The sequence below is a fragment of the Aricia agestis genome, chromosome 6 (genome assembly GCF_905147365.1).
Source record: "Aricia agestis chromosome 6, ilAriAges1.1, whole genome shotgun sequence".
NCBI classification, from domain to species: Eukaryota; Metazoa; Arthropoda; class Insecta; order Lepidoptera; family Lycaenidae; genus Aricia; species Aricia agestis.
Genome location: NC_056411.1, coordinates 17072790 through 17092648, shown reverse-complemented (window position 1 = coordinate 17092648; position 19859 = coordinate 17072790). Strand labels below are relative to the sequence as shown.

The window sequence follows — 19859 nt, the reverse complement described above, 5'->3', positions numbered from 1 at the left end:
GTCAAAACTAGCGCGCTTGAAATAATCGAGATTTCATTCGATATAACGTAGCGTCAAAACTAGCGCGCTTGAAATTCGTTAGAACGTAGCGTCAAAACTAGCGCGCTTGAAATAATCGAGATTTCATTCGATATAAAGTAGCGTCAAAACTAGCGCGCTTGAAATAATCGAGATTTCATTCGATATAACGTAGCGTCAAAACTAGCGCGCTTGAAATTCGTTAGAACGTAGCGTCAAAACTAGCGCGCTTGAAATAATCGAGATTTCATTCGATATAACGTAGCGTCAAAACTAGCGCGCTTGAAATTCGTTAGAACGTAGCGTCAAAACTAGCGCGCTTGAAATTCGTTAGAACGTAGCGTCAAAACTAGCGCGCTTAAAATAATCGAGATTTCATTCGATATAACGTAGCGTCAAAACTAGCGCGCTTGAAATAATCGAGATTTCATTCGATATAACGTAGCGTCAAAACTAGCGCGCTTGAAATTCGTTAGAACGTAGCGTCAAAACTAGCGCGCTTGAAATTCGTTAGAACGTGGCGTCAAAACTAGCGCGCTTGAAATTCGTTAGAACGTAGCGTCAAAACTAGCGCGCTTGAAATTCGTTAGAACGTAGCGCCAAAACTAGCGCGCTTGAAATAATTGAGATTTCATTCGATATGTCGTAGGATGATTTGATAAATCCGTGTTTTCGCGAAATCCCTAGAATTTTCGCGAAAATTCGATTTATCAAATCATCCTACGACATCGTAGGATGATTTGATAAATCGAATTTTCGCGAAAATTCTAGGGATTTCGCGAAAACACGGATTTATCAAATCATCCTACGACATATATAACGTAGCGTCAAAACTAGCGCGCTTGAAATAATCGAGATTTCATTCGATATAACGTAGCGTCAAAACTAGCGCGCTTGAAATAATCGAGATTTCATTCGATATAACGTAGCGTCAAAACTAGCGCGCTTGAAATAATCGAGATTTCATTCGATATAACGTAGCGTCAAAACTAGCGCGCTTGAAATAATCGAGATTTCATTCGATATAACGTAGCGTCAAAACTAGCGCGCTTGAAATTCGTTAGAACGTAGCGTCAAAACTAGCGCGCTTGAAATAATCGAGATTTCATTCGATATAACGTAGCGTCAAAACTAGCGCGCTTGAAATAATCGAGATTTCATTCGATATAACGTAGCGTCAAAACTAGCGCGCTTGAAATAATCGAGATTTCATTCGATATAACGTAGCGTCAAAACTAGCGCGCTTGAAATTCGTTAGAACGTAGCGTCAAAACTAGCGCGCTTGAAATAATCGAGATTTCATTCGATATAACGTAGCGTCAAAACTAGCGCGCTTGAAATAATCGAGATTTCATTCGATATAACGTAGCGTCAAAACTAGCGCGCTTGAAATTCGTTAGAACGTAGCGTCAAAACTAGCGCGCTTGAAATAATCGAGATTTCATTCGATATAACGTAGCGTCAAAACTAGCGCGCTTGAAATAATCGAGATTTCATTCGATATAACGTAGCGTCAAAACTAGCGCGCTTGAAATTCGTTAGAACGTAGCGTCAAAACTAGCGCGCTTGAAATAATCGAGATTTCATTCGATATAAAGTAGCGTCAAAACTAGCGCGCTTGAAATAATCGAGATTTCATTCGATATAACGTAGCGTCAAAACTAGCGCGCTTGAAATTCGTTAGAACGTAGCGTCAAAACTAGCGCGCTTGAAATAATCGAGATTTCATTCGATATAACGTAGCGTCAAAACTAGCGCGCTTGAAATTCGTTAGAACGTAGCGTCAAAACTAGCGCGCTTAAAATAATCGAGATTTCATTCGATATAACGTAGCGTCAAAACTAGCGCGCTTGAAATTCGTTAGAACGTAGCGTCAAAACTAGCGCGCTTGAAATAATCGAGATTTCATTCGATATAACGTAGCGTCAAAACTAGCGCGCTTGAAATAATCGAGATTTCATTCGATATAACGTAGCGTCAAAACTAGCGCGCTTGAAATTCGTTAGAACGTAGCGTCAAAACTAGCGCGCTTGAAATAATCGAGATTTCATTCGATATAACGTGGCGTCAAAACTAGCGCGCTTGAAATTCGTTAGAACGTAGCGTCAAAACTAGCGCGCTTGAAATAATCGAGATTTCATTCGATATAACGTAGCGTCAAAACTAGCGCGCTTGAAATAATCGAGATTTCATTCGATATAACGTAGCGTCAAAACTAGCGCGCTTGAAATTCGTTAGAACGTAGCGTCAAAACTAGCGCGCTTGAAATAATCGAGATTTCATTCGATATAACGTAGCGTCAAAACTAGCGCGCTTGAAATTCGTTAGAACGTAGCGTCAAAACTAGCGCGCTTGAAATAATCGAGATTTCATTCGATATAAAGTAGCGTCAAAACTAGCGCGCTTGAAATAATCGAGATTTCATTCGATATAACGTAGCGTCAAAACTAGCGCGCTTGAAATTCGTTAGAACGTAGCGTCAAAACTAGCGCGCTTGAAATAATCGAGATTTCATTCGATATAACGTAGCGTCAAAACTAGCGCGCTTGAAATTCGTTAGAACGTAGCGTCAAAACTAGCGCGCTTAAAATAATCGAGATTTCATTCGATATAACGTAGCGTCAAAACTAGCGCGCTTGAAATTCGTTAGAACGTAGCGCCAAAACTAGCGCGCTTGAAATAATCGAGATTTCATTCGATATGTCGTAGGATGATTTGATAAATCCGTGTTTTCGCGAAATCCCTAGAATTTTCGCGAAAATTCGATTTATCAAATCATCCTACGACATCGTAGGATGATTTGATAAATCGAATTTTCGCGAAAATTCTAGGGATTTCGCGAAAACACGGATTTATCAAATCATCCTACGACATATATAACGTAGCGTCAAAACTAGCGCGCTTGAAATAATCGAGATTTCATTCGATATAACGTAGCGTCAAAACTAGCGCGCTTGAAATTCGTTAGAACGTAGCGTCAAAACTAGCGCGCTTGAAATAATCGAGATTTCATTCGATATAACGTAGCGTCAAAACTAGCGCGCTTGAAATTCGTTAGAACGTAGCGTCAAAACTAGCGCGCTTGAAATAATCGAGATTTCATTCGATATAACGTAGCGTCAAAACTAGCGCGCTTGAAATAATCGAGATTTCATTCGATATAACGTAGCGTCAAAACTAGCGCGCTTGAAATTCGTTAGAACGTAGCGTCAAAACTAGCGCGCTTGAAATAATCGAGATTTCATTCGATATAAAGTAGCGTCAAAACTAGCGCGCTTGAAATAATCGAGATTTCATTCGATATAACGTAGCGTCAAAACTAGCGCGCTTGAAATAATCGAGATTTCATTCGATATAACGTAGCGTCAAAACTAGCGCGCTTGAAATAATCGAGATTTCATTCGATATAAAGTAGCGTCAAAACTAGCGCGCTTGAAATAATCGAGATTTCATTCGATATAACGTAGCGTCAAAACTAGCGCGCTTGAAATTCGTTAGAACGTAGCGTCAAAACTAGCGCGCTTGAAATAATCGAGATTTCATTCGATATAACGTAGCGTCAAAACTAGCGCGCTTGAAATTCGTTAGAACGTAGCGTCAAAACTAGCGCGCTTGAAATAATCGAGATTTCATTCGATATAACGTAGCGTCAAAACTAGCGCGCTTGAAATAATCGAGATTTCATTCGATATAACGTAGCGTCAAAACTAGCGCGCTTGAAATTCGTTAGAACGTAGCGTCAAAACTAGCGCGCTTGAAATAATCGAGATTTCATTCGATATAACGTAGCGTCAAAACTAGCGCGCTTGAAATTCGTTAGAACGTAGCGTCAAAACTAGCGCGCTTGAAATTCGTTAGAAAGTAGCGTCAAAACTAGCGCGCTTGAAATTCGTTAGAACTTAGCGTCAAAACTAGCGCGCTTGAAATTCGTTAGAACGTAGCGTCAAAACTAGCGCGCTTGAAATTCGTTAGAACTTAGCGTCAAAACTAGCGCGCTTGAAATTCGTTAGAACGTGGCGTCAAAACTAGCGCGCTTGAAATTCGTTAGAACGTGGCGTCAAAACTAGCGCGCTTGAAATTCGTTAGAACGTAGCGTCAAAACTAGCGCGCTTGAAATTCGTTAGAACGTGGCGTCAAAACTAGCGCGCTTGAAATAATCGAGATTTCATTCGATATAACGTAGCGTCAAAACTAGCGCGCTTGAAATAATCGAGATTTCATTCGATATAACGTAGCGTCAAAACTAGCGCGCTTGAAATAATCGAGATTTCATTCGATATAACGTAGCGTCAAAACTAGCGCGCTTGAAATAATCGAGATTTCATTCGATATAACGTAGCGTCAAAACTAGCGCGCTTGAAATAATCGAGATTTCATTCGATATAACGTAGCGTCAAAACTAGCGCGCTTGAAATAATCGAGATTTCATTCGATATAACGTAGCGTCAAAACTAGCGCGCTTGAAATTCGTTAGAACGTAGCGTCAAAACTAGCGCGCTTGAAATAATCGAGATTTCATTCGATATAAAGTAGCGTCAAAACTAGCGCGCTTGAAATAATCGAGATTTCATTCGATATAACGTAGCGTCAAAACTAGCGCGCTTGAAATTCGTTAGAACGTAGCGTCAAAACTAGCGCGCTTGAAATAATCGAGATTTCATTCGATATAACGTAGCGTCAAAACTAGCGCGCTTGAAATTCGTTAGAACGTAGCGTCAAAACTAGCGCGCTTGAAATTCGTTAGAACGTAGCGTCAAAACTAGCGCGCTTAAAATAATCGAGATTTCATTCGATATAACGTAGCGTCAAAACTAGCGCGCTTGAAATAATCGAGATTTCATTCGATATAACGTAGCGTCAAAACTAGCGCGCTTGAAATTCGTTAGAACGTAGCGTCAAAACTAGCGCGCTTGAAATTCGTTAGAACGTGGCGTCAAAACTAGCGCGCTTGAAATTCGTTAGAACGTAGCGTCAAAACTAGCGCGCTTGAAATTCGTTAGAACGTAGCGCCAAAACTAGCGCGCTTGAAATAATCGAGATTTCATTCGATATGTCGTAGGATGATTTGATAAATCCGTGTTTTCGCGAAATCCCTAGAATTTTCGCGAAAATTCGATTTATCAAATCATCCTACGACATCGTAGGATGATTTGATAAATCGAATTTTCGCGAAAATTCTAGGGATTTCGCGAAAACACGGATTTATCAAATCATCCTACGACATATATAACGTAGCGTCAAAACTAGCGCGCTTGAAATAATCGAGATTTCATTCGATATAACGTAGCGTCAAAACTAGCGCGCTTGAAATAATCGAGATTTCATTCGATATAACGTAGCGTCAAAACTAGCGCGCTTGAAATAATCGAGATTTCATTCGATATAACGTAGCGTCAAAACTAGCGCGCTTGAAATAATCGAGATTTCATTCGATATAACGTAGCGTCAAAACTAGCGCGCTTGAAATTCGTTAGAACGTAGCGTCAAAACTAGCGCGCTTGAAATAATCGAGATTTCATTCGATATAACGTAGCGTCAAAACTAGCGCGCTTGAAATAATCGAGATTTCATTCGATATAACGTAGCGTCAAAACTAGCGCGCTTGAAATAATCGAGATTTCATTCGATATAACGTAGCGTCAAAACTAGCGCGCTTGAAATTCGTTAGAACGTAGCGTCAAAACTAGCGCGCTTGAAATAATCGAGATTTCATTCGATATAACGTAGCGTCAAAACTAGCGCGCTTGAAATAATCGAGATTTCATTCGATATAACGTAGCGTCAAAACTAGCGCGCTTGAAATTCGTTAGAACGTAGCGTCAAAACTAGCGCGCTTGAAATAATCGAGATTTCATTCGATATAACGTAGCGTCAAAACTAGCGCGCTTGAAATAATCGAGATTTCATTCGATATAACGTAGCGTCAAAACTAGCGCGCTTGAAATTCGTTAGAACGTAGCGTCAAAACTAGCGCGCTTGAAATAATCGAGATTTCATTCGATATAAAGTAGCGTCAAAACTAGCGCGCTTGAAATAATCGAGATTTCATTCGATATAACGTAGCGTCAAAACTAGCGCGCTTGAAATTCGTTAGAACGTAGCGTCAAAACTAGCGCGCTTGAAATAATCGAGATTTCATTCGATATAACGTAGCGTCAAAACTAGCGCGCTTGAAATTCGTTAGAACGTAGCGTCAAAACTAGCGCGCTTAAAATAATCGAGATTTCATTCGATATAACGTAGCGTCAAAACTAGCGCGCTTGAAATTCGTTAGAACGTAGCGTCAAAACTAGCGCGCTTGAAATAATCGAGATTTCATTCGATATAACGTAGCGTCAAAACTAGCGCGCTTAAAATAATCGAGATTTCATTCGATATAACGTAGCGTCAAAACTAGCGCGCTTGAAATTCGTTAGAACGTAGCGTCAAAACTAGCGCGCTTGAAATAATCGAGATTTCATTCGATATAACGTGGCGTCAAAACTAGCGCGCTTGAAATTCGTTAGAACGTAGCGTCAAAACTAGCGCGCTTGAAATAATCGAGATTTCATTCGATATAACGTAGCGTCAAAACTAGCGCGCTTGAAATAATCGAGATTTCATTCGATATAACGTAGCGTCAAAACTAGCGCGCTTGAAATTCGTTAGAACGTAGCGTCAAAACTAGCGCGCTTGAAATAATCGAGATTTCATTCGATATAACGTAGCGTCAAAACTAGCGCGCTTGAAATTCGTTAGAACGTAGCGTCAAAACTAGCGCGCTTGAAATAATCGAGATTTCATTCGATATAAAGTAGCGTCAAAACTAGCGCGCTTGAAATAATCGAGATTTCATTCGATATAACGTAGCGTCAAAACTAGCGCGCTTGAAATTCGTTAGAACGTAGCGTCAAAACTAGCGCGCTTGAAATAATCGAGATTTCATTCGATATAACGTAGCGTCAAAACTAGCGCGCTTGAAATTCGTTAGAACGTAGCGTCAAAACTAGCGCGCTTAAAATAATCGAGATTTCATTCGATATAACGTAGCGTCAAAACTAGCGCGCTTGAAATTCGTTAGAACGTAGCGCCAAAACTAGCGCGCTTGAAATAATCGAGATTTCATTCGATATGTCGTAGGATGATTTGATAAATCCGTGTTTTCGCGAAATCCCTAGAATTTTCGCGAAAATTCGATTTATCAAATCATCCTACGACATCGTAGGATGATTTGATAAATCGAATTTTCGCGAAAATTCTAGGGATTTCGCGAAAACACGGATTTATCAAATCATCCTACGACATATATAACGTAGCGTCAAAACTAGCGCGCTTGAAATAATCGAGATTTCATTCGATATAACGTAGCGTCAAAACTAGCGCGCTTGAAATTCGTTAGAACGTAGCGTCAAAACTAGCGCGCTTGAAATAATCGAGATTTCATTCGATATAACGTAGCGTCAAAACTAGCGCGCTTGAAATTCGTTAGAACGTAGCGTCAAAACTAGCGCGCTTGAAATAATCGAGATTTCATTCGATATAACGTAGCGTCAAAACTAGCGCGCTTGAAATAATCGAGATTTCATTCGATATAACGTAGCGTCAAAACTAGCGCGCTTGAAATTCGTTAGAACGTAGCGTCAAAACTAGCGCGCTTGAAATAATCGAGATTTCATTCGATATAAAGTAGCGTCAAAACTAGCGCGCTTGAAATAATCGAGATTTCATTCGATATAACGTAGCGTCAAAACTAGCGCGCTTGAAATAATCGAGATTTCATTCGATATAACGTAGCGTCAAAACTAGCGCGCTTGAAATAATCGAGATTTCATTCGATATAAAGTAGCGTCAAAACTAGCGCGCTTGAAATAATCGAGATTTCATTCGATATAACGTAGCGTCAAAACTAGCGCGCTTGAAATTCGTTAGAACGTAGCGTCAAAACTAGCGCGCTTGAAATAATCGAGATTTCATTCGATATAACGTAGCGTCAAAACTAGCGCGCTTGAAATTCGTTAGAACGTAGCGTCAAAACTAGCGCGCTTGAAATAATCGAGATTTCATTCGATATAACGTAGCGTCAAAACTAGCGCGCTTGAAATAATCGAGATTTCATTCGATATAACGTAGCGTCAAAACTAGCGCGCTTGAAATTCGTTAGAACGTAGCGTCAAAACTAGCGCGCTTGAAATAATCGAGATTTCATTCGATATAACGTAGCGTCAAAACTAGCGCGCTTGAAATTCGTTAGAACGTAGCGTCAAAACTAGCGCGCTTGAAATTCGTTAGAAAGTAGCGTCAAAACTAGCGCGCTTGAAATTCGTTAGAACTTAGCGTCAAAACTAGCGCGCTTGAAATTCGTTAGAACGTAGCGTCAAAACTAGCGCGCTTGAAATTCGTTAGAACTTAGCGTCAAAACTAGCGCGCTTGAAATTCGTTAGAACGTGGCGTCAAAACTAGCGCGCTTGAAATTCGTTAGAACGTGGCGTCAAAACTAGCGCGCTTGAAATTCGTTAGAACGTAGCGTCAAAACTAGCGCGCTTGAAATTCGTTAGAACGTAGCGTCAAAACTAGCGCGCTTGAAATAATCGAAATATTTGATTTTTTGTAATTTCTATTGATTTCATTGGATTAATGGTCATGTTGTTTACACTAATTAATGTTTATTTATGATTTTTTATCAATTTTTCCTAACAATATAAAGGGTGTCTACTATTAGTTCTTGAAAATGTTAAAAAACCTAATAGATGACATGGAACTCATATCATCATTTTGCAATACATACTAAAGTTATTTTGTAGTTTATTCTACTGCAAATATCATCAATATTCTCTGAAAATATAATTATATTAACAAGCTAACAAATTAGAACTACTGTACCTAAAAATTAACATATTAGACCTTCAGTCTGATCTAAAAATCGATTGCTTTAGTTTTTTAGCAATAAAAAGGAGAGCTGAGAAAATAAAGAAGAAAAAAGAAGAGGCAAGAGAAGCATGGAGACTAAAGACTGAAAATAAATTTGCTAGGAAATATATGAAAAATAAAAATATAAAAGGAAAGATAGTTTTAGCATGGAAGAAGAGAATAATTTTTCATATGCATGTAGTTACTATGATGAAGTAAATGAAATCTTTTGAAAAAACGGCAAATAACGACCTAATAATAGGAAAAATGTTAAATGTAATGTAATGTTCTATGTCAACTATTAGTTCATATTGGCACAGTATAGCAATATTAGTCCCTATAATTATGTCATATTGCTATACTGTGATATTGGTGTCTACTATTAGTGATTTTCGTTTTCTGTGATGTCATCTATTAGTTGTTATGACTAAGTTTACAAAAAGACCAATAATTTATTTTTTAATTGATTTGTCAGTGAATAATCAGTACCTGGATGACCGAGCTTCGCTCGGTATAGCAAATACTCATTGACTTCGTGTTACTTAATAACGCCATCTGCTGGTCGTTAAAACAATTAGTTGCTAACAAAATAGTATTATTATTCGCCAATAGATGTCAGGAAGAGTCATATTTTTCAGTTTATCGATTATCGATAAAACACAAATAGAAAGATTCCGAGATTCCAATTATATATATATACAAGAATTGCTCGTTTAAAGATATAAGATAATAGTTTTATTTTGTAAGAGTTACTGAAGACATGGAAGAATTTATCAATCCTTTTTTTTAATAAATATATATTTTACAACATTCAAATGTTCCATGTTTCCTTAAAGCGTCTGCCATTAGTGCTTTTACCTTACATCCTTAAAACATTAATCTGGATTTTTTGCATCGGTCAAAAGAATAATAATATTGCCATCAATACGTGGAAAGATGCGCCATAGTTTTAACATTTTTGTATCGTCATGGTACGAGTATGAACTTTAAATGTCAATGTTTTGCAATAAAATCTGACGGGAGTGGCATACCAGAGCCCCTAGCCAATAAGTTTTCTTTATCGCTTCTTTATAGAATCGCCGATTGACAATTCGACTCATATAATGTCATTTGCATACATTTTTATTTTTTATCTTGAAAAAGTAATTTCATTTGCATACATTTTTTATCAAGAAAAATGTCTTAGCTAAGGGCTTTGATTGTTCGTTCATTAGCTCCGTGCGATGACACTTTTGCGCCTCTTAACACCACACTTCTATGTCAAGGATATTACTTTGTTTATCTTAATAATTCATTCATAATAATTATGAATGAATTATTATTATTATCATTGTTTGATATTGCGATTTTAGGGGCTGTAGTTTGTCGACACTAATATATTAAATACCCCTGGTTGTCTACAGGGTGTAACAAAACTAACTAATAATACTTTAGGGTGTGTATTAGGCCTCTGTCTACAGTTCACAGTAAAGGAGTAGCGCTGAAAAATGTTTTTTTGTTTTACTTTTGTATGTGTAAACCAAAATGACGCTCGGGCGCTTGCCGATACAAATCTATATAATATTTTTTTTTGCTTTTTCAGCGCTGCTACTTTCAGAGTGAGCTCTCTACAAAGAACACGTACACACCCTAAAGTATTATAACTTAGTTTTGTTACACCCTGTATATCTTTAGCAACCTCGATCACGTCAGTTAAAAAATAGAATAAGATGGATTTTTATTATTTGAAAATCCTACCATAGATAAACATTCAAATAAATAGTCATCAACCTACTATGTCACTCTACTCTTTTTGTCTGGGGTTAAAACAATTTTTACTTCTATCAAAAGTAAAAAGTAAAAGCTTAACTGATCGGGTTATGTCAATTCAATATTAGTCGCGATCATGAAGTTAATATACCTAGCGGAATAGAGCAACAATCTCGAGCTGTCAAACGAAACCGAAATTGGTTTCATCTGTGTGTAAAAATACGTGTACGTATACACTTATACAAGCATGATTGAACACTATTTCTATTAGATTAAATTGTCAACGTGCGGCACGTGCCGACTGGACGTCAAAAAAAAAGTGCTGCTGTCATGTATCACACGTCTCTTTATACCACGCAGTGTTACTGATAGTGACATCTCTCTTGCTCAGGCCTTTGTTTCTCTATTCCGCTAGGTATATTAACTTTATGGTCGCGATCTGTCGGCTGGGGCCTGTTTGTCACAAACCGACCAATTAATTACATAGACCCACCATCTGCTGCATATGAGTCAACTTCTCTGATAGTACAATCGGCCCACCTACTCGCCTATGACGTAAAAGATTTTGTTATGTAATATTATGATTAAGGAATAATGGGCAATTTGAATATTAACGACTTCGTCATAATATTATTGATTTTGTTTCCGTGAACTTTGTCGAGTGGGTCTATAGTCTATACATAAGAGAGAAATAATAAATAAGTATTAGGTATGTTTGTTGCCATAACTCTTGTCTTGACTACTTATTCTAGAGATATAAAATTATTAAAATAAAAACCCTTTTTCAGATTTAACTAATTTTTTTGGTCGGATGATAAATAAGAATGTAAACTAAATTCTATGTCTTATTGGCATTTTGCAGTTATTGCACAAGAAAGCAGAAATTGATATAATCCGACCAAATAATTATATATGTCCAATATATGCCTTAGAATTAATTTCACTGTAGAGTGTATATAATAATAATAGCTCCCACACCGGTTTCGGTGACGGTGGCCGGTTTCATTGAAACCAGGCCAGCTACTCAGGAATAATTTTATAGTGCCCAATTGTGTGCGCAGTACACAAGAACACTCTCTATTCCTTTACTCTCATAACCCAGTGGGACGGACGACCGACACGACCGGCGAGAGATCAGGCGCAGAACCGACTTTTTACATGCCCATCCGACGCATACCTAGATCATCCTACTTGTCAGACAATCAGGTGATCAGCCTGCTTTGTCCTAACCAAACTTGGAAATAACATGTTCCAACGCGGGAATCGAACCCACGACCTCCGAGTCAAGAGCCACGCTTTTAAGAAGAGAGATACCACTAGATCACGGAGGTGTTCCTCTTTTTTTTGTAAAGTGTAGAGCAAAGCTCTCACACGTTCCTATAGTCCAAGAGCCAGCGACATCCGGACGTTCGCTATTTTATAAAAGCTGAAAGTTTTTCTGGCTATCGCTGGTTCTTGCATTATAAGTATATGGATTGTGTAGATAAGTATATAACTTTAGGTGGCACATCTCAAAATCTCGGATTTTTGACGCCAGTAGGCGGCACTTTCTTTGTATATGAGAAGTATAGGAACTATAGGTGGCAGGACAGGTCAAGTTAATCAATTTTACAATTTGGCGGCACCGTTGGCGTGACCCTGACACACCTGTTTGGTTTCACTAAAACTCTACACAAATCCTTTTCCGCGTGTGTCAAAGCGATTTCCTATTTTTCCCTCTCGTATTAATAAAGATCGCTAAAAATTCTGTAACTTTCCATAGAATTGTTCAAAAGGTCGATCAGACTTGGAGATCGATTAGAACTTCCGTGATGAACGAAAAATAGGTGATATCTAAGGAGATGTATAAAATATGCACATCTATTAGAGCGTCCACATTTCCTGCTTACCCCACAGGTGTTCATAATCATTATTTGCTTTCCAGATGACGACTGCAACTCTGTTACTATACTATGTCCTTATATAAAAATAATAAATATAATAATACGTTGATTTCCGGCTGTTTGAACCATTATTCTGTAAGTAAACAAAGGACCTAAAAACTATGTTAGTATCAGTTACAAAAACGCTCCGGGCATATGTACATTGTACATGGATAGCTTTGGTGCTCGCTGTATTTAGAGTGCGACAAAGCTTTAAATGAACGTAGCGAAAAAAGGAACTAGCACCGTCATCATACAGAAACGCCATTTTTGACAGTTCTCCCTTGCACCTCTCGCCCATATTCATTTGTCGCACTGTATGTTAGAAAATGTTACATCCGGCTTCTAATAAATCTTCGTTTATTCCAGCATCATGAAGATCAAATCTGAACTGCTGGTGCAGCCGACGGGGGAGCTGTGGAAGCAGATCCGGGTTGAACTGAACGAGGACGTCGCCAACAACGCCCGGGACCTCGCCGCCATCAAGGACTGGCTGAAGAAGCAGCCGCATCTGCCTGATGACTGGGGTAAGAGTAACCTCGCTAAAAAATGAAACTTTCGCCTACCTACAAATCAATTATCATCCGCGCAAAATCGTAAAACTCGCATCTTCAGACAACGCTCAATCCAAATGAATTACAAATTTTCCTAAAAGTATAAATCATTTTTATTATAGCTATTGTTTATATTATGTTTATTATTGACGTAAACAATAATTTTTTAAATAAAAAAAATAAGTTGATTTATTAACGTAGAGATAAGAGAGATCTTTAAACTTTACGTCTTTATCTGCTCCAAATCGCTCATTTTCATTTCATTTTCAGTCCGGGTTTCCTGGAACATTTTTTTATTACTATCAAGCTAATTAGTAATTTTTCGTGAGTAGCTTCATTTTGATCTTATCAAAACAACCATTTCCTCTGCGAAAATTCTCTAAAGTGGTAGCTAACAGAGATAGAAAGGATTTAATATTTCGATTTGATGGTTCTAAAATACGGATTGTTCTATTTGTAGGACAATGTTACTCTTAAATTATATAAATAACTACCTATTAACCTATCAATATACCAAAAATCAGCTCGTTAAGGTTCCGCTTCAGGGTTCTGTAATCAAAAAAACTTTGTTGACTACGGAACCCTAAAACGGAACCCTAACCAGCTGATTGTTTGTCTTATCAAAATGAAACTTCTCACAAAAAATAGCTTGATGATAACCAAAAAAATTTGTTTCTAGGGAACCTGGACTAATTGCTTGCAACTGAATTTAAAATGCTCACGATGAGTCCTAGATTTAAACATAGCTAGGATAAGATGTGTTAACTAATTTGGTCAGAATTAAAATCATTTAAATAACATGCCCTAACTAATCCATAGGTACTAATTAACATTTTAAGCTTTGCTAAATTTAGCATGTATTACTCGTAGCAAGCACGGCTCCGTGATATATTTATGCTACAAATCTAAATCTATGTCTATGAACTATGTACTAGTAATAAACTAAAAGAAAAGAAAAGAAAAATTTATAAGAGTCATTTCGCTAACTAACCGGCCGCCTAGACGAGGAATTTTATTGTCAATATCACGTATTGCGTAATATTATTGACCGTCTAGGTTTGATATTATTGAACATCGCGCGCCTTCAAGCTAATTGTCAAATAAACTTTTCAATAAAGTTTAAGCACAATAAATTGCCCGTCTAGGCGGCCGGTTAGATTAATAATGAGAGAATACCTTCTCAAAAGTTATTTGTGTGCCTCGACAGCAGATCTGCGTTATTTGATCGGATTATTTTATTGCGCAATATCACACTCAATATTTATTGAAAGGCGGGTGCGTTCAATATTAACGGAGACGGTCAATAATATTGCACAATTATTACGTGATATTGCTCAATAAAATTGATCGTCTAGGGGCCCGCTTAGTCGTCAATCGCGATCAGCTATCGTGGCTAGGCTTGACATAGCCCGACCAAAGTCCATCACCTTTGTGTCAATTTCTCCATATCAACCCAATATTTTACTAATCACTGTTTCCAACACTTTCAGACGACCAGCCGCTCATGACGTTCCTCCGTGGCTGCAGCTTCTCGCTGGAGAAGTGCAAGCGGAAGCTGGACATGTACTTCACCATGAGAGCCGCCTGCCCGGAGTTCTTCACCAATCGTGACGTCACCAGCATCGAGCTGAAAGATGTCATCAAGAGCAAGCTGTGAGTTGTCTTGTGTTATCTAAGGTCCCAAAATCAGCGGGTAGCGGGGTGGGAGCGGCGCGTCCCAAAGTATAAATTGATAATTTATACTTTGGGAAACACGCCGCCGCTCCCGCCCCGCTACCAGCTGATTTCAAGACTGAAGCCTAAGAATGAGCATTACACACTTTCTGCGGTATTAAGGTTCGCGCACACTTTGTCGGCGCGTGCCGGGGCGGGTCGGGGCGCAGCGCAGTGCAAAATGCGCTATAGCACACTATTGCCGGGTCGGGTCACATCGCATTGACGGATTTTAACGCTCACACGCATCGCATCACATCCGCACGCCGCTTGCTATAGCACACTGTTGCCGGGGCGCAGCGGGTCTTGCCGGGGTGCAGCGGGTCTTGCCGCGGCGCAGCGGGTATTGTCGGGCCGTGTCGCATTAACGGAAATCCGCCGAGCAAAAATCCGCGCCGATGTGCGATACGCACATCCGCTTTCATACAAATTGCATGGAGGCGGATTTTTGCGATGCGCCCCGGCACGCTGAGCCCCGGCACGGCCCGTCTCAGTGTGCTGACTCCTTTATGCGGTATTTAGCTAGGTGTGTAGGTATCTTTATATTAGAGTTTACGGTTAAAGTAGCAACTCTGAAAGATATATGTTTTTTATTTATTGTATAGGCTAATTCATGACGTTGGGGTACTTATAATATCTCCCAAGAACATTAGTGACTTCTTCAGCGCTGCTAATTTCAGTAAACTCTATACGAGGAACACACCCTTAAATATAATGGACTTAGGACTAGGGCTAGAAAATTACAATATCCATGCTACCATACTAATATCCATACTTAATATAATGCTAATACTTACTTAATAAAATGCGAAAGTGTGTCTGTCTGTCTGTCCGTCTGTCTGTCTGTTACCTCTTCACGCTCAAACCGCTGAACCGATTTTGCTGAAATTTAGCATGGAGATACTTTGAGTCCCGGGAAAGGGCATAAGATACTTTTTGTCCAGCGGTGGTGTTTGCAGGTTCTTGCATGCGAGTGTATGCATGGGCAGTGTGGGAGAGGAGGTGATGTACGCATGCCTATGCGTTCACTCATTCACTTGAGGATGAGGTTTATTTCGCGGAATGTTGCTAAAAATAATAAATTCTATTAACTGTTCTAACTTCATAAGCCATTGAAAGTTAAATTAAAAATAACCCACTTCGTAACTTTCTTTATTAAAATGCTAATGATTGCATACATTATAATGTCCTAATTCTTACCATTTAATTATTGTAAAATGAGTCTAATCACGTGGTTCTATGGTTGATTGTCGCGTATAAGCCTTGGTAAGTCAAGGGCACGTGATGTAAGCCTTACTAGTTTTCGCATGCAACCGTCGTAGATCGTATAATGACAAAAGATCGTAAGGATTATTAGTGTCAGCCTCATGCTAATTAGATATAGACTCCTAATGACGCCTGCAACTCCGTTACGCCAAAATCCCGGGGTAAAAAGTATAATAATATTATTAGGTATGTCCTTTCCCGGGACTCTGAGTATCTCCGTACCAAATTTCAGTGGTAGTGGTTCATTTGAAGTGGCAACAGACAGACAGACATATTTTCGCATTTATAATATTAGTATCGATTCCTTTTACATTTCTTCTAAGAAATTTCGTCGACCATAGATTAAGCTTGTCCTCGGGCACCCCTGAGATCATATCAAAGGGTTTTACTGGTTGCTTACAACTGTCGATCAGTGTTGCTAGGATCAACAGTGCCGAGAAGTGCAGTGGAGGAAATGTGTGGGAAAAAATGGTGGAAATGTATGGTGGGCCAATTACCCGATATAGCCTCCTACTATTTTAAATGTATTAGCTAACTTGCGCGACTTCGCTCGTGTGACATTAACATGGTCTCTAAAACTATTCAAGATTATACACATAAACCCCTTGAATTTATACGTGGGAGAGCCATGCTTCGGCACGAATGGGCCGGCTCGACCGGATAAATACCACGTTCTCACAGAAAACCGGCGTGAAACAGCGCTTGCGCTGTGTTTCGCCGAGTGAGTGAGTTTACCGGAGGCCCAATCCCCTAACCCCTACCCTATTCCCTTCCCTTCCCTTCCCTACCCTCCCCTACCTTATTCCCTCTTAAAAGGCCGGCAACGCACTTGCAGCTCTTCTGATGCTGCGAGTGTCCATGGGCGACGGAAGTTGCTTTCCATCAGGTGACCCGTTTGCTCGTTTGCCCCCTTATTTCATAAAAAAAACCCTATCTTTTGAAAATTAGTATCAAAATCCATTGCGTTCTTTTAAGATCTAAGCAAATGTGTAAGGACGGAGAGCGGGAAGCCACTTTATTTTATACTGTAAATGACGTTTTGAAAATATCGACTTCAAGCGAAACAAGAGTACTTTCACTCTAAAACTTTACCTAAATATTGTTTTTTTTTTTATGAAATAAGGGGGCAAACGAGCAAACGGGTCACCTGCAGCGCAAGCGCTGTTTCACGCCGGTTTTCTGTGAGAACGTGGTATTTCTCCGGTTGAGCCGGCCCATTCGTGCCGAAGCATGGCTCTCCCACGTATTGTGGAGAACATTCGTAAACGAATGTTCCTAGTGCCTCTGTATACATGTTGTACATGTATATAATACAGAGGCACTAGGAAACGCCACTAGGTGATAAAAATACTATAATTATTCGAATACATTATAGAACAATGAATACGGTATAAAAAACATTACGAAACCGCAGGAAATATAGGTACAAAGGTTTTTATTCGTCTCAGTCTGGAAACTTCTGTTCTCTACCCTACATAACTTTTATTGTAACCCTCGTATATCAACGTCTTTCATCGTATATTAATTTCTACTAAATGCTGCCTATCTGCAGACTGCAACTTAATTCAGTGTGAAGAGGAGTCAGAAAATTTTCGCATTTATACATATTAGGATTTTCTGAAATCCCATACAATTGTAATGCGTTTCTACTATTTTAATAGAGCATTTTCTCGCAAACAAAAGTAATCCTATGTCCTTCTACGTGGTCAAATCTGTGTCAAATTAAACAAAAATCGGTCCAAAATTTCCGGACAATACGCACAGCACGTGCAAACAAATACGACATATAATATATAATATTTATAGAATTATAGATAACGGAATCGACTGTCATTTTAGAGTGATTTTCAATCACTCAAGGGCGTTGATACTTTCATTGAGAGGCGCCGAGTGCTAGGAGCTTGCGCAAGAACCTGCGCGGGCGCATTACATCACGGCGTTTATCCCAAATGCCGCGAGTTGCGTTATGTAAATAGATGGCGAGATATTCATCATCATGAGCCCTGTATCCGTTATAGTACCAACTCGTATCATACATGAGCAGTATTAGACTGGGGGCCGGGGTAGTACTATAAGAAAGAAAAAAGGAGGAAGTAAAAACAGACCAGACTTCAGGCACACAAAAATGAACCTTGTAGTCAAACCCTTACATAGTAATTGAGAGATTTGTAACTCTCCAGTCTCCTTACAATTCCCACTATATGCACATGCACAAACAATGTAATATTTGGGATCAAAGACTCCATAGTATAATATTATGTGTTTACCCAAAATCTATAAAATGTTCAATTTTTTTTATTCGTCCTATTTCTTTACAGACAAGGTCCACCTCTGCCCGGGATTACACCAAATGGAAGAAGAGTCACAATATGCAGAGGTATTATTTTGATTTCATAATTATATTAAGAGGAGTCCACACCGCCCTTTTTCCATACAAACGTTGTCCCCTGTTTCCTCCCTGGATAATGCTAGTAGAGTTATAATTTTTTTCCTGAATATCTACGGCTACTAATACGATGTCCCTATGTTTTATTTTTTTTCATAATTTAATTATTAAATAAGATATGAACGTTCAAAAACCCAAAAAAATGGCCAGATTTTCCGCTGTGTTCAAACGTCTAGAAAACAGATTTGGCTAGATTATACAAAAAAAAGCAAAACATAGGAACACAGCTCAAGCCTTTTTTTTAATCTTTAATGAAAAAAGTACTTAAATCGGTTAAGTTTTGGAGAAGGAATCAGGGGACAACGAATCGTTGATTTTCTGGATTTTCTGCAGTTGTCTCTATCGCGTTCTGCGGTATAGGCTTGAGGTAAGAGAGACAGCTATAGATATTACACGTACTTTTTTTTCACTTCTCTAGCCCCTGGTGTATCCTCTTAAAACAGGTACTTTCACATCACACACACACACACACATCATCAGAAAGTGTGACGAAAATGCCCAAAAAATTACCCGAAATCTTAAATCGCTTTAACGAAGAAACTGCTTCGGATAATGAGCATGCAGAAAATAAATGGTATTCTAAACCATAATCACAATATGTTTGTTTACTTAGATAAACGTTTTATTCTCGGTTGTAAAATATTTACATAACAATCGAGTTAATCCACAGAATATAAAGTGATCAACAAATATATGGCCGTTTAGGATAACATTTTATAAGGATGTTTGATGTTGTCGTAAACGAGAACGTAGATTGCGTAGAAATTGTTGTTAATGGATGATTCCAATCACGTCTACAATGAAGTGTAAAACTAATTTATTTCGCTTGGATTACATGAAATTTCGTAAATTACCATAATAATATTAGGTACTTACCGGTAGTAATAGTGTATTCAAAAATTTCGACGACTAAGAAAATCTCTCCTGCTAAACCTGGACTCTATTACTTGCTTATCCTGTAATACTACAATCGCTTTGTGTGCTTGTATAAGACCCCCAGCCATGAGGAACATGGCTAGAGGATGAAGCACACAAAACTTCAGCAAAATCGGTCCAGCCGTTTTGGAAAAGTTTGGCACAGACCACTGCGGCATGAGAATTATATAATTAAGGATTCCGTTCACGTCTACAGTGAAGTGCTTAAAAAGATGTACAACGCGTTTCCTTGAATAATTATTATATAGTCCGGTTGCTGAGCACGTACAAATTCGTAGTTGACCCATTGCTGCGTCTCCTTTTCTTATTAAAAGAAACGCAATTTTATTGAAAATTAATAGGGAGTTGTGGCAGTGTTCAAAGACATTT

General features: G+C 38.7%; 1 protein-coding gene across 2 annotated transcripts in view; it reads left to right on the top strand.

Annotated features, from left to right (window-relative positions):
* Positions 1-19859, top strand: part of LOC121727957 (alpha-tocopherol transfer protein-like) — a 41386-nt gene that overhangs the window by 17574 nt on the left and 3953 nt on the right. Inside the window, exons 2-5 of one of the 2 annotated variants that reach the window (XM_042116041.1) lie at positions 12578-12671; positions 12945-13102; positions 14620-14782; positions 18427-18485. In XM_042116041.1, the coding sequence (XP_041971975.1) occupies positions 12949-13102; positions 14620-14782; positions 18427-18485 (376 nt within the window). In that variant the 5' untranslated portion in view covers positions 12578-12671; positions 12945-12948. The remainder of the gene's footprint in view (positions 1-12577; positions 12672-12944; positions 13103-14619; positions 14783-18426; positions 18486-19859) is intronic. The other variant, XM_042116040.1, reaches the window with a different exon arrangement.